We start from the raw sequence: 14,417 nt of genomic DNA, 5'->3' as shown, positions 1-14,417 counted from the left end.
CCTATAATCAACCATGCTTAATGTAGCACTAATAAGTCATGATCTCAACAAAATACCACAGCTTTCAATTGCTGTAGTATGGAGGTGTCCATTTTTTGTCTTCCCAGGTCCCATTACATAAAGCCAGTCTAGATTGGGCTCTGTGTAATTATGTAATATTCATGTGTGGTCTTTAACTTTGACCCTCAGAACCAATTCCTAACAATTTAATGATGTGTTATCCCCGAACTCATATTTTATCTTTATTAAAGTCCTGAAAGTCTGTAACAAAACAGTTAAGCAGAAATATTTTTGAACATTTGTAAATATGTCTCTTGCTGTAACAATCTGCAGAGTAACACAATGTTCTTATATGTTCTTCCCAAAAAACATCTTGCAAATCATTAGGGAACAATGCAGAAATTAAAGTCCATTTATTCAAGTCTGAATACTAGTGATAGCATAACAGTATTTTCGGGAGCCTTCTCAATCTATAGCTAACTTTGCACACACAGCAGTTGATCTCCCAATGATCTGCTGCACAACATCTATCCATCTCCTCGCTGGTTGCCCCCTACTATGATGACCTTCTAACATTCCTTCCAACATTTTAATGTGAATTTGCTGTAGTATTGAAAGCCTTTGGTAATGAAATCCTATTCATGGACAGAACAGGTACACCATAGGCACTGGCAGTTTTCTCCACAATGCTGCATCAATGCACCTCAATCCTGAAACTGAAGGATCATCTCTATGGGTATGTCTTCACTCCACAGTTAACCCGGATGACTGGCATCTGGGTCTGAACACCTGGGTTAGGTGCCCAAGTGTGAGTGCCCCCACTGCAAAGTCCTATCCTCTTTAATGTGTCCTCACCGTTTCTGCCTTTGGACATGCATGTCTAGGGGGGATGGGAGGGAGATATATCCCATATTCCTTTGCTGTAGGATTCATTCCCAGCCAGTTGAGGGAAGAACTTGTCTGTCTGGAGGGACTGTGGGAAGGGCATCGGAGGACTACCAGAACATTAGTGATTTTGTCTATATCTTCATTGCAAAGTGGGTGGGTTCTAGCCTAAGTGAAAGTGGGCTCTAACCCAGTCCTCCAGCTGAGCAATGTAACCTAGCCTGGGCTTAAAGCACCCTCAGACCTGAGTCAGAGGATTTTCTATCTAGATATTAGGGAACTCGGGCAAAAACCCAGGTAAGAGCCTGAGTTATCCGTGTAGTGAAGATATACTCTATGCATGAGACAGCAGTTCAGTCTCCAAAGCAATTCAAAGAGTCTTACTGTGGGGCTGGTTTTTATGATCAGAACACCTGCCCACTGACACTATCAAATTCATTTCACGTAACACACCAGTCACTACATTCTAACCACTTTCAATCACGAAACAAGATCTGAACAAGATCTGAACCAGCAACATAAAGGCAAAAAACTATATAGCCCATTATTAATCCCCAGAGCCATCCAGTCCCCCTTAAGAATAAAAAAAACTTGAATATTAGTCTTCTCAGTAGCAAAAATGGTGATAAGGACCAGTTCGGTGGCATAGCAAAAGCATTACGCTAGCAAGAAATCAGCTTTCAAATTTGAGATTTCATCTTTTGCTTCCAATTTCAATGGAGTTTTAAAAGTACTTGAAACTCCCTTGGACTGAAAACAGATGACTAACCTTGGACATAATGCTCAGTTCATGCATTTGCCAACAACCAACAGGTATAGAAGAGGCCTCCCCTAGTTTCCAACTTTATTTTAGTGAAATGGGATCCTGCTTCACAGTTCACCTACCAAGTAAAACAAGGAGGCAACGCCTCCTTTTCTCCTGCCTTTCAAAAGAAATATTACAAGAGCATCTATTTGTCACATGGTTGGCAGTGCAGCCAAAAATGTGACACTATGTATTTTGGCTCACAAGAAATCCCTCTTCCCCCTCCACATAATATTTAATTAATAAATAATAGAAAAGTATTTAAGAAAGGATGCCTCTTACTCTACTTCTGTGCTGTGATGAGACAGTAAGTAAAAAGCATAAATATAGTTCTCCTCAGAGACATATTCATGAGTAAATTTCCCATTTCATTTGGGCATGCATTGTTTATAATCTATATGTGGCTATTGCTTGCATTCAGATCATCCTTCTCTTTCAATGCAGCTGCATTAGCAAAATGTAGGCAGAATATATCCTACATTAAGGTGTCTTTCCCTTGCATTCAGATCAGTGCTGCATTCATCCATAATAACGTCAGGCTTTCTGCTGAAGGGCATGAGCTATCGTTTACAAAGCCGCTGTCCTTTGAAAAATTTCCCTTTGTGTTCACAAATATTATGCCAAGAAAAACAGGCAGAAACATTGGAAACATATTGATTATCATAACCACTGCACATCAAGAGAAATCTCCTGGTCCTCCTAAAAGGCAATTCTATCAGCATACAACTCCTGCTGAAGCCATATAGTCAAATAAATGCTTGTACAAAGAACAGTAGGGGGTAAGATGAGTAACTCAAAATCACAACAGCAACAGTGAGCTCAGTCCTGCAAGGTGCTGAGCACTCTGGTCCCAATTTAACAAAGCACTTAAGCAAGTGTTTAACCTTTGCCAAGGGCACAGTCCTACTGAAGACAAGTTAAAACTAAGCACCTGCTTGAGGGCTTTGCTGGATCAGGGACAGAGTGCTGAGCACACTGCATGACCAAGCCCACAGAGATTACACGGTATGTCTGCCCACTCCAAATAAAGTGTGCACAAGCTCCACGGAGGACAAACGTAACCTCTTCCTGGGGTTTGAATTTATAGGCAACTCACAAACAACAAAACATAAACCCCAACCTTGAGCTTTCTCCCCCAACCCTACCTGTTCCAAGAGTTACCCACAGGGCCTCCTTGTCTCTGCCTTTAGTCCCCTCTGACTAAAAGGTCACGCCTTTTTCTATCCTGACAAGGTATCCAGGGGGTTAACACGTGTCACAGAAAATCAGCAGAACTTAGCAGCTTTATGCAAGGTTCTAACCCCTGCTAACAAGGTGGGTCACATCGAGATGCCTGCATTTCTACATAGAATCATAAATCCTACCACCCTATTACACACTATTTATTTTTCCGATGTGTGTGTGGGAAACAGTGTGCCATTCTGCCCTCTCATAAACTTGCCCAACTAGCTGAAGTTAATATCCATAAACTAGTACCAGCAGTTAACCAGCCACTATTACACTAGAGAAACAACCTTTGCAGATGTAATATTTAGCTGTATTACTGGGTGGGCAGATAATGGTTGTGTGTGTTCCACTTACCACACCACCCCAATTACGGAAGTCCCATTCACCATTCCAGTAATCACAGTATGGACATTCTTAATTTTAACAACACGTTCTGATAGGATCTTGTTTAAAGCCTGGCATATTTGCACCAGTATTGTTCCAACTGTTTTCTTCTAATGCCAACAAGTGAGACAAGAAGCAGTATTCAATATGTGTAGTTAGCTTCAATAAAAGCTTCCACTGTAATATTGGGCCAAGCTCCAGAGAAATAAAAAGGTGGCCTTCCTCCTTCTGATGTTTTTCAGCCATTCCCTGCTGTCGTTCTACAGCACTACAGTACCTCATTCCACCAAGGAGTTCATTGGACTTCGGTCCAAACTCTGTGTTCCATCTGGTCATGAATCAGGGTCACAAACAGATCTACCCAGATATCTTGTTTCACATGTCAGAAAAGAGTTGTAGCAGTACTTTTCTCACCACTGTTGAGCAGTCCATATACTCAGTATCTATTCACTGGATAACTAAATCGATGGTAGGATAAACTGCTCTTCCAAGGAAACATCCATACTAAAAACAGCTCTGATTCTGACTGGGGAATTCTGGGATCACTAAATTAAATCTCATACTCCCAGAATGTTTTCCCATCTTGGAGACAAATGCTGATTGTTTTCCAAAATTCAGTGCTCCAGTTTGTAATTCTTGAGGCACTATGGGATAGCTGCTGTGATGTTCCAAACAGCACAGGTTCTGTATAGTAGAGAGCATTAAGTGTAGATTTGCCAGCATTTGTTGTGAGGATGCACTGAATCATCTCAAGTGACAAACACCTAAACTCAGCAACAGTTTTCAGAAAATAGATCTGACATCTTTACAAAATGCAGTGTGATGGGAAGAATATGAATCATAGACTTTAAGGTCAGAAGAGACCATTATGATTATCTAATCCGACCTCCTGCACAATGCAGGCCACAGAATCTCACCCACTCACTCCTGTAACAAACCCCTATCCTATATCTGAGCCACTGAAGTCCTCAAATCATGGTTTAAAGACTTCAAGGTGCAGAGAATCCTCCAGCAAGTGACCCGTGCCCCATGCTACAGAGGAAGGTGAAAAATCCCCAGGGCCTCTGCCAGTCTGCCCTGGGGGAAAATTCCTTCCCAAGCCCAAATATGGTGATCAGCTAAACCCTGAGCACGTGGGCAAGACTCACCAGCCAGACACCCAGGAAAGGATTCTTTGTAGTAACTCAGATCCCATCCCATCTAACATCCCATCACAAGCCATTGGGCATATTTACCGCTAATAGTCAAAGATCAACTAATTGCCCAAATTAGGCTATCCCATCATACCATCCTTTCCATAAACTTATCAAGCTTAGTCTTGAAGCCAGTGTACCCAAATGTTCAGATGTACATTCTTGTACATACTTTGACTGAAGGTAGGGATATGTAGGATCATTTTATTGTCCTGGTTTTGAAATAAAAACAGTCAAGGGCACAACATGCAAATCTGTGTTGGTCTTAAATAGATCATGATAGATGACCCATGTTCAAGAAAGATGAATTCAAACTGGCACAGGTGTAGAAAAGGATTACTAGGATGATGAGGGGAATGGAGACCCTACCTTACAAGAGGAGGCTAAAAGAGCTTGGCTTGTTTAGCAACACAAAGGCTGGGAGGGGATATGACTGCTCTCTCTAAATTACAGGGAGCGTGAAGAGATATTTAAGCTATGGGACAATGTCAGCACAAGAATAAATGGGTATAAATTGACCATGGTGGGGAAATTTGAAGAAGGTTTCTAACCATCAGAGGGTGAAGATCTGGAACAGCCTCCCAACAGGAGCTATGGGGGTAAACAACCTAATTAGCTTTTAGATAATGTATGAAGTAGGATTGTATGACAGGGTTGCCTGCACTGAGAGAGGACTGGGCTAGGCACCTCTAGACATCTCTTACAGTTCATGCCTTATGTTCCTAAAATCTCACACTTCAGGGGCTTCTGGTGGGTCTCACTCATGTGCTCAGGGTCTAACTGACCACCATATCCAAGAATGGGAAGTAATATTCCCACAAGTCAAATGGGCACAGACATTGGGCATTTTTTGCCTTCTGCAGCATGGATCACAGGTCACTTGCTAGGAACATCTGGGTATATCTTACTAAATCAATTCCCTGCCACTGCATCGGTACACCTCAGTCCTGTTCACTGACTTTGGCACACAATATTTCAGTTTCCTGAAGAATGTAACACTTTGGTCTAATTCTGCTTGTTGGGCTTGGTCTGGATGTGGCTGGATGGTGTTTAGTGGTCTGTGATGTGCAGGAGGTCAGACGGGTGGTCCTTTCTGGCCTTGACTCTATAACAACTCCACTGGGACCCCTGCAAAACTACTATTTTGCTGTTAGCTACGTAAAGCAGATTATATTGCTCCAAGTTTCTAATTCAAAAAAATAAAAGGGTTTCTATTAATAGAGACTAACCTTTTAAAAATTCAAAGTTTAAAAGCAAGCACAGAAAAGGATAAATATAAACTACTTACTGATTCCATACTTTGTCATATAATATTCTTTAGTAAATTCATCACAGTCACAGAGTTTTACCCTCCTTCCCCAAACATTGATCACTGCTCCTATTGTCAGGTCAGAGTCTTTGTAAAATTCCTGATGCACAGTTCCTGTCTAATAAAAGAAAAAAAGATTTAAGAAGCACCTCTATGGAACTTTCTTTAAAAAAAAAAACTGTTGAAATTTTACATAAATATTTGATCTTTAACCAAAAAACCTCCATATTTCACATTTTAGATGTTTTTACTCCCACTCCAAGCTAAAGTTTTTTCTAAACATTTTCACAAACACTGCATATTAAATGTCAACACTGCTCATTTAAGCAGTTCTACAGTGACACTACCATTCTTACAAATGACCTCCTTTGTTTTAGATAAGCAGGATGTTAGAAATGATAAAACAACTGTAATTACTTTAGATTGCCTGAGGTATTCAAAAATATCTGACCTTACGATTGTCCAGAATGTAACGGCCTTTGTTTCCTACTAAGCCTCCAAACACATTGAGAACTGTGCGATCTGTGATTGCACCAGGCTGATACAGCCCTGCTGGAGCATACTGCATGGAAAGAGAACAGATGCTTAAGAACTGCATCTAATAAAGCAAAAAACAGAGACTTCAGTTACCAAACAAAACCAGTGGTTGTATGAGACAATTTTTATATGACTGGTTTTGTGTGAACATTTTTAGTGACTATATTGAGGTGTGTTTATGTTACTGACCTCCAAAGCCACTCTGCTGTTCAAACTAAACATTCAGAGTCCTATTGTGCACCCAAGGGCACAGTCTCTTTCTCTGAAGCAACTGGAAAGCAAAGGTTAGCACAACTAAAGTATTGCATATCTTATTATTACTGGTAGTTATTATATTATTGTAGCATGTAAAAGCTGCAAACAGGATTGGGGCCCCATTGTGTTGGGTGCTGCACAAATATAGAGAAGAGCTAATCAGCCTATTCTATTGTGATGAATGTTCCTATAGTAGGTTTTTAATTTATACTAGTAATTTATTCTAGTTATAACCAAAAAGAATCAACTAGATGTGCATATAACTAAAACAGATCTCATTATCTTTAATGTAACCCCAGTCCTTCCTGTATACCATCCCCATTTTGGGTAATCCTTTGCTTCCCTTTCTCTAACTTCCATGGGCTTCAGAGAGAAGTAGACCCTTGAATCCCAATCCTTCAATGAGCAGTGCATGGGTACAGGGTCTGCTAAGTCAGAGCTTATTGCAAGATCAGGGTCCCAGACTGTTGGCTCTTCAAGGCAGGGATCTGTTTGTTTTTTAAACTTGGCCTGTAAACACCCGTGGCTTATAGAATTAAATATTATAACAAATATTAAAAGCAAAGGAGGGGGGGAAATAATTCATCACTGCATTACTCCAGACCTATAATGGTGCAAGTCCATCACCAGTATAAAAACGGAATGACACAAAAACATTGTATTCAAACTCTAAAATGGTAAGTAAGTTATGGAGGACAATACTAATTAGTAGACCCTCTCTAAGGGCCTGATCTAATATCTATTGAAGTCAGTAGAATGACTCCCATTGACTTCAACTGGCTTTAGATTAGGCACTACTCTAAGAATTCAAGTGAAAGCAATGATACTGTAGCTGCTAGCAACAATTTACATTGCTGAATCTTGAAACTGGACTTTTTTTAAGGAGTTAGGAAAAAATCATGGCCTAATTCTGAATGCATATCAGTTTTATGATGGTGTAACTCCACTGATTTCAATAGATTTACACTGATTTCCTCTGGAGTGCTGGAGTAATAAACTATTAAACTTCTCCATTGGTATAAAATTATAAGTAAAAGGAAATTGTAGAATACAAACCTATTAGTTTGCCCATCTGAATTTTCTCTCTTCTTGATTAAGTACAGCATGCCCAAGCCTATTATTTTTTATAATTTTTGTACCTATTGTGTGATCAAATACGTAGGCAAGAAAAAAATCCTATAATTGTGGTTATTCTCAGTCATTTTGATAATATACTGTAATTATCATTATACTCCTAATACAGGAACTTCAAAATAATGCATTTAAGCTGTTAGTTGGCAAAAGAACTTAAAATATGCTGTATTTTTTATTCTTCACCTTTGGTAGCTTCTTCCTACTGAGGAAAAGTGGAAGAGCATCCCGGCCTGAGTTTACTGGTATCACTTCTTTTATTTCAATAGTATCGTCAGCCAAAAAATAGTGCAGAATAAGTTCTCGTGGGTCCCCAAACGTGGATTCTGTATCATCCCATATACAGTAAAAACGTAAAACGTGTCCATCGTACTCCAGAAACTGTCTCAGAGTGTCACAGCGCTCATAAGGGCGCAAGGGCTTCATACTATCTGCAATCTGAAGATCAAGGAGAAATGAAAGACAGCTTTTTTAAAATTACATGTTCTCAAGTGCAGGAAAAAAAACACACGGTAAAGACATGTTCTCAGACTAGTTTACGGGTTTCAAATTATGTAATTTAGCTACAGTAAATCAAACACAACATAGTATTTGAAAAAAGAGGATACTCGGTATATTTTTGAAAAGATCAATTATTTTTAGACTTTTAAATCCTTGTTTCTCCTGCTATAAACAGTCCTTCTGATCAGAAAATTGTCACGTTTTTAATGATAAGATATTAATAACCTGTACCACACAAGTTTCAACAAATTATGTCTGGTACCTATATGGCTACATTTCATGATAAACATCACCCTCTTTGATTGCTTTGAAGATATTTTATATCAGTAATTAACTATTGTGGAAGAAAGGTTAAACTAAAAAATTTTTAGTTTAACAGATAATGATTTGGTTATATGAAACCTTGAGCTACAAAGTGATCTATGTGGTTTACACTTATTGAACGGTGTATATTCTCTTCTTGGCATGCACTCATTTATATAAATAGGAATTACACATATGCTTCAAAATGAAAGTATATCCCGTTTAGTACAAGATCTGAAAAGCAGCAGTTTCCAGTCATAGGAAGTTCCAGGATGGAGAAGTGTTGCATTGAATCTTACTCTGGGTTAAAGTTTTAGGCCTCAATTTAGGACAGCCTTTATATATGTTTAACTTTAAACACATGCTTAATGCTGTCCTGAATACAGATGCTTTCCTTAATTGAGAACTTGCACTGTCCAAAGAGGATGAAAGATGGCAGAATTGTCATTTTAACTGGCAAAAAATATGTAAAATTGTTGCTGAAAAAAAAACATAGGATTCAGTCAAAGAGATGAAGTAAACCAAGGTGTCTGAAATAAAAAAACTGTTGATTTGGAGTTTTCAAGGCTTCTGGGGAGCTTACATAATTGTTTTAGAAACAGACTAAACTTGATGAATCGAGACAAATTTTTGATGGTTTATATGTGAATGCATCCTTTGACCTATACAGCATTTAGATGGGACAACTTTTGGATATTTTCTTCTCCTTAAGGGGAACTTGAAAACTTTCTAGAACGTGATCCGAAGCTTTGCACATCCATGTCACAACCAACCAGCACCAGCATTTCCATCATCGCCACCACTACCCCCCAACTTTGGAATGCAGGGATTTACCACCACACAATTTGGCATTCTTTTCCCTAGACCTCCAAGGTGCCATGATCAGACTAAACAAGAAGAGGGAACTAGGCAACATTACTTTTTCCATGGCTATGTCTGAGCAACTGTAGAGTTGTGAATCTAACGTTCCTACTGCACCTTGTTTGTGTAGCATTTTCCACTCCCACCTTATTCCTCCTGCTTCTCTCATATCTTTCTCTTTTTGCCATCTGCTTATTTAGACCCTGGTCTATCTAGCCAAGAGAGGCTTCACCTTGTTCAAAGTGGTCCTGAGCAGCCCAATCATAGTAAAATAAAAGATTTGTCTTCCACTGACTAGTTACAGAAAAATAAGAGCCACAGAACCAGCTGGAATTTGCACTACAGCTGTGTGTATGATTTTATTAAGTAGAAGGGGTAGGGATTAATGAGGACATAGAAAAGTGCCCAAATGAATGAGTCTACAGTCACACATGTGCTTGGACCATAGAATCATAGAGTTAGAAGGGACTGCAAGGGTCATCTAGTCTAACCCCCTGCCAAGATACAGGATTTGTTGTGTCTAAAACATCCAAGACAGATGGCTATCCCTATCCAGCCTCCTTTTGAAAACTTCCAGTGAAGGAGCTTCCACAACCTCCCTAGGCGTCTGTTCCATTGCCCTATTGTTCTTACAGTTAGGAAATTTTTCCTGAGATTTAATCTAAATCTGCTATGCTGTAGTTTGAACCCACTGTCTCTTGTCCTGCCCTCTGTGGCAAGAGAGAACAACTCTTCTCCATCTTTTTTTTTTTGTTTGGCAACCTTTCAAGTACTTGAAGACCACTATCATGTCCCCTTCTGAATCTCCTCTTTTCCAAACTAAACATATCCAGTTCCTTTAGCCTTTGCTCACATGGCTTGTGTTCCAACTCTTTGATCATCTTTGTTGCTAGCATCTGGATCCTTTACAGTTTCTCTACATCCTTTATATACACTGGTGACCAAAATTGGACACAGCATTTCAGCTGAGACCTAACCACTGCAGAGTAGAGTGGTACTATCACCTCCCATGACTTGCATGCTATGCCTCTGTTAATGCAATCTAAAATTGCATTTGCTTTTTTTGAAACAGTATCGCATTGCTGACTCATTTTGAGGTTGTAATGCACCACAACTCCCAGATCCTTCTCAGCAGTGCTGCTGCAAAGCCAGTTATCCCACATTCTGTATTCGTGCATTTGATTTTTCTTCCCTAAATGTAGCACCTTACGTTTGTCTTTGTTGAATTTCATTTTGTCGTCTATAGCCCTGTTCTCCAATTTATCAACATCCCTCTGAATTTTAGCTCTATCTTCCAAAGTATTGGTAACCCCCCATGAGCCCAATTAAATCTACCTTTAAAAATGTTAGGGAGACAAGGTGAGTGAGGTAATATCTTTTATTGGACCAACTTCCATTGGTGAGAGAGACAAGCTTTAAAGCTTACACAGAGCCCTTCTTCAGATCTGGGAAATGTACTCTAGTGTCACAGTTAAATATAAAGTAGAACAGATTGTTTAGAACAAGTAGTTAACACATATTTCAAGGGACTATTAAAGGTGAAGTGAGAGGGGGAGGAGGAAGCTGAGGGGGTGGGTTGTTAATGGGTTACAGATTGTTGTAATAAGTCATAAATCCAATGTTTCTATGCAGTCCATGTTTCTTAGTGTCTACCAGAGTTCTGAATGTAAGCTCCCAGGCTTGTCTTTTGAAAGTGTTGTGCAGGTTTCCTTTGAAGATGAGGGCTAATAGGTTTATTAGTATTCATTCAGCCTACGCAATATCAAAAGTAGGATGTTGTGATTGGGTATACAACCCCACACTGGACAACAAAGGGTGAAAGACATGCTCTGGGCCCAGGCAGCTCTGCCCGCTATACTTGCAAACCATGCACAGGCTGAAGGAGGAGCTTAACAGCAGCTCACTAGTGGGCATACCTGCGAAGAGGACAGACTGTTAACACTCAGCCCCTGAGGAAAGGGCTGACTGAAGGCAGGAGTTTCCCCGACAACCACTGCCTGAAGCCTTCTCTGAGGGAAGTGAGGGACAGACTCTGATATACTCTGAGACGGAGTCAATCCCCTCTGACTCTTATTAATTCCGTTTATTTGCATTAATTCCCTTCATTTTTTGCTCATGGACTACCCCAGAAGTGAAGAGACTGTGAAGTGACCTGGCTGGAGGACCAAGTCACAGGAAGGAGCAGATCACCACAGAGGAGGAACCATCGCCAGGAGATGCCCAGCGGGGAGAGAGCTACTATGCCATGCCTCACCACAAGGAGACACCATCAGTGAGTCAACCCCTTCACAACTGGTGAAGAATGCAGGACTCCTTCCCACCCCTGGAGAGGGTGAAGACTGATTGACCTAGATGGTCAAACACCCTACACCTCTACAGGTCTGAGTTGGTAGGTCAGACAACATGGATCTCAAGCATCTTCTCAAGTGGAATGATAGAGAATCAGCAGCAGCTGCAACTCCTGCAGCAAGTGGCAGCCCAACAGCAACAGCTGGCCTGGCCCCTAGAGGCACAACAGCAGGAAAAACAGCAAAGGCTGGTCCAACAGTTAAGGGCCTGATGCAGCCCAGGCTCTCCCAGGGGTTTCCCCTCCAGGGCCCAAAGGCCTCACCTGTCAGTGAAACTCACTAAGATGAGACCTGAGGATGGACCCAGAGGCTTTCCTGGTAATGTCTGAGTGAGTAGCAACAGCAGCCCAGTAGCCACCTGACCAGTGAGCCACCCGGTTGGCACCTGACCTGACAGGACCAACAGAGGCTACATACTGGGGGCTGGACACAGTGTGTGCCCACGACTGCATGCAAGTGAAAGCAGTTGTACTCGACTACCCTGCAGTCATGGAGGAGACCTTCTGACAGAGGTTCCATGGGGAGAAATTCCCCCAGGGAGCCTGACCCTGCATGGTTGCCCAGAAATTGAGACTTATGCTGAAGGTGTTTAAAGCCAGAGATTTGGACAGCAGTTCAGTTGGCTGAGCTCATCATGGGTGGAGCAGTTTGCCCACATGCTTCCAGCTTGAGGTAGACACAAGGTACTCAAACACCAGCCAGAGTCCCTAGCCGATGTTGTCTGGCTGATGGAAGATGATCTTGCTGCTGAAGTGGCTCACACAAGAACCTGCCTGATGCCAAGGGAGCCCCTCGACTCACCAAGGGTATTGGCGATCAGGCAGTATGGTCTCAGAAGCACCAGCCTCTAAGGGGCCCCAGGCTGTCCCTGTTGGGAAACCCCAGCATCTCAGGCCCCAGCCCCAACAAAGGTCGGTGGGAGCCACATGGACTCCTCTGCAGGAAAGCCTGGAGAAGGGAGCAGAAAAGCCACATAAGGAAATGCTACCTCAAACATTAGGCTTAGGGCCAGTGCCCACTCAGCCAGCAGTGGAAGTTTGCTTTTCATGTGGGCACCCAGGTCATCGGTATCACAAGTGCCACTACATGGAGTGTGGTTGTGGACAGCTGTGAAAGGCAGATAGCTGTGCCGATAAGCAAACACCAGCTAAAGTAATGGTCTCTGTTCGGATAAACGGTACAGAGATGATGGTCTGATGGATTCCCAGTGTGGGCAGACCCTGGTCCAGGACGACTTGGTCCCAAATCCTGAGCACCCAGGGAGTCTATCTTTCTACAGTATATTCACAGAGATATTAAACCCTATCCTAATGTACACGTGCAGTTGACTATAGGGGAAAACACGAAGTCTCTTGTGTGGGGCTGGCCTCAAAACTAGCCTGCCCCATTATCTGGGGATGGGATTGGGAGCATTTCTCTGAGGTACTGAGGGAGTCTAAACCTGCCCCAGAGGAATTAATTGTGGGTGCTTTGGGAGATGGGATCTCAAACTCTGCAAAGTTGGCAGGTATAGGTAGGACCCTGGAGAGGGGGGATCCATCCCAGTGAGAAGGGCCACCAAACAACAAAGTGATCTTGGTCCCCCTAACAGGAAGGGGACATTCTAACTAGAGGGACTTGACCTCATCAAGAATCAGAGGGAAGGTTTCTGACTAGGGCCCTACCAAATTCACGGCCGTGAAAAACACGTCACGGACCATGAAATCTGATCTCCCCTATGAAATCTGGTCTTTTGTGTATTTTTACCCTATACTATACAGATTTCACAGGGAAGACCAGCATTTCTCAAACTAGGGGTCCCAACCCAAAAGGAGGTCACCGGGTGGGAGGGTTGCGGTATTGCCACTCTTACTTCTGTGCTGCCTTCAGAGCTGGGTGGCCAGAGAGCGGTGGCTGCTGTCCAGGTGCCCAGCACTGAAGGCAGTGGCACAAAAGTAAAGGTGGCAATACCATACCATGCCATTCTTATTTCTGCACTGCTGCTGGTGGCAGCGCTGCCTTCAGAGCTGGGCTCCCAGCCAACAGCTGCCGCTCTCCAGCCACCTAGCTCTGAGGGCAGTACAACCACCACCAGCAGCGCAGAAGTAAGGGTGGCAATACTGCGAATCCCCTACAATAACCTTGCGATCCTCCCAAAACTTCCTTTTGGGTCAGGACCCCTACAGTTATAACTAACTAAGATTGCGAGTCTGTCACGGAGGTCATGGATTCTGTGACTTTCCATGACCTCTATGACTTCTGCAGCGGCCAGTGCGCTTGGCTCAGGGGCAGCTCAGGCACCCACCCCCAGCAGCAATGGGAGCTGCAGGGGTGGTGCCTGCAGGCGGAGGCAGCGCAGAGAGCTGCCTGTCCACGCCTCCACCCAGCAGCTGAGCGAGGGGGATGTCGCTGCTTCCGGGGAGCCCCCTAGGTAAGCGCCGCTCAGATCCCACCTCATCCCATCCCATGCCCCAACCCCCTGCCACCTCCCACACCCAAACTCTGCTGCTGCTGGCAGGGGGAGGTGCGGAGCCATGTAGGGAGCCTGCTGGCCCCACCAAACCTCCCCCCCAGCACCAGCAGGGGTCCTGGGCCACATGCTGCCGTTCTCCCCCCACCCAAGCAGCTGGGCTGCCCTCCCCCAGGCAGCCGTGGGGGCCCCAGGCAGTCCCCTCTGCCAAGTTTTATTCACTAGTATT

The 14,417-nt window shown here is 42.9% G+C and overlaps 1 protein-coding gene across 2 annotated transcripts in view; it reads right to left on the bottom strand.

Moving 5' to 3' along the window:
- EFHC2 (EF-hand domain containing 2) overlaps nucleotides 1–14,417 on the bottom strand; it is an 85,210-nt gene that overhangs the window by 35,744 nt on the left and 35,049 nt on the right. For both annotated transcript variants that reach the window (XM_045002640.1, XM_045002641.1), the window contains exons 5-7: nucleotides 7,913–8,164; nucleotides 6,255–6,365; nucleotides 5,783–5,921 (exon numbers count right to left, since the gene is read on the bottom strand). In XM_045002640.1, the coding sequence (XP_044858575.1) occupies nucleotides 5,783–5,921; nucleotides 6,255–6,365; nucleotides 7,913–8,164 (502 nt within the window). The remainder of the gene's footprint in view (nucleotides 1–5,782; nucleotides 5,922–6,254; nucleotides 6,366–7,912; nucleotides 8,165–14,417) is intronic.

Source organism: Mauremys mutica, chromosome 1 (genome assembly GCF_020497125.1).
Source record: "Mauremys mutica isolate MM-2020 ecotype Southern chromosome 1, ASM2049712v1, whole genome shotgun sequence".
Taxonomy (NCBI): domain Eukaryota; kingdom Metazoa; phylum Chordata; order Testudines; family Geoemydidae; genus Mauremys; species Mauremys mutica.
This window is presented reverse-complemented; position numbering and strand designations above follow the sequence as displayed.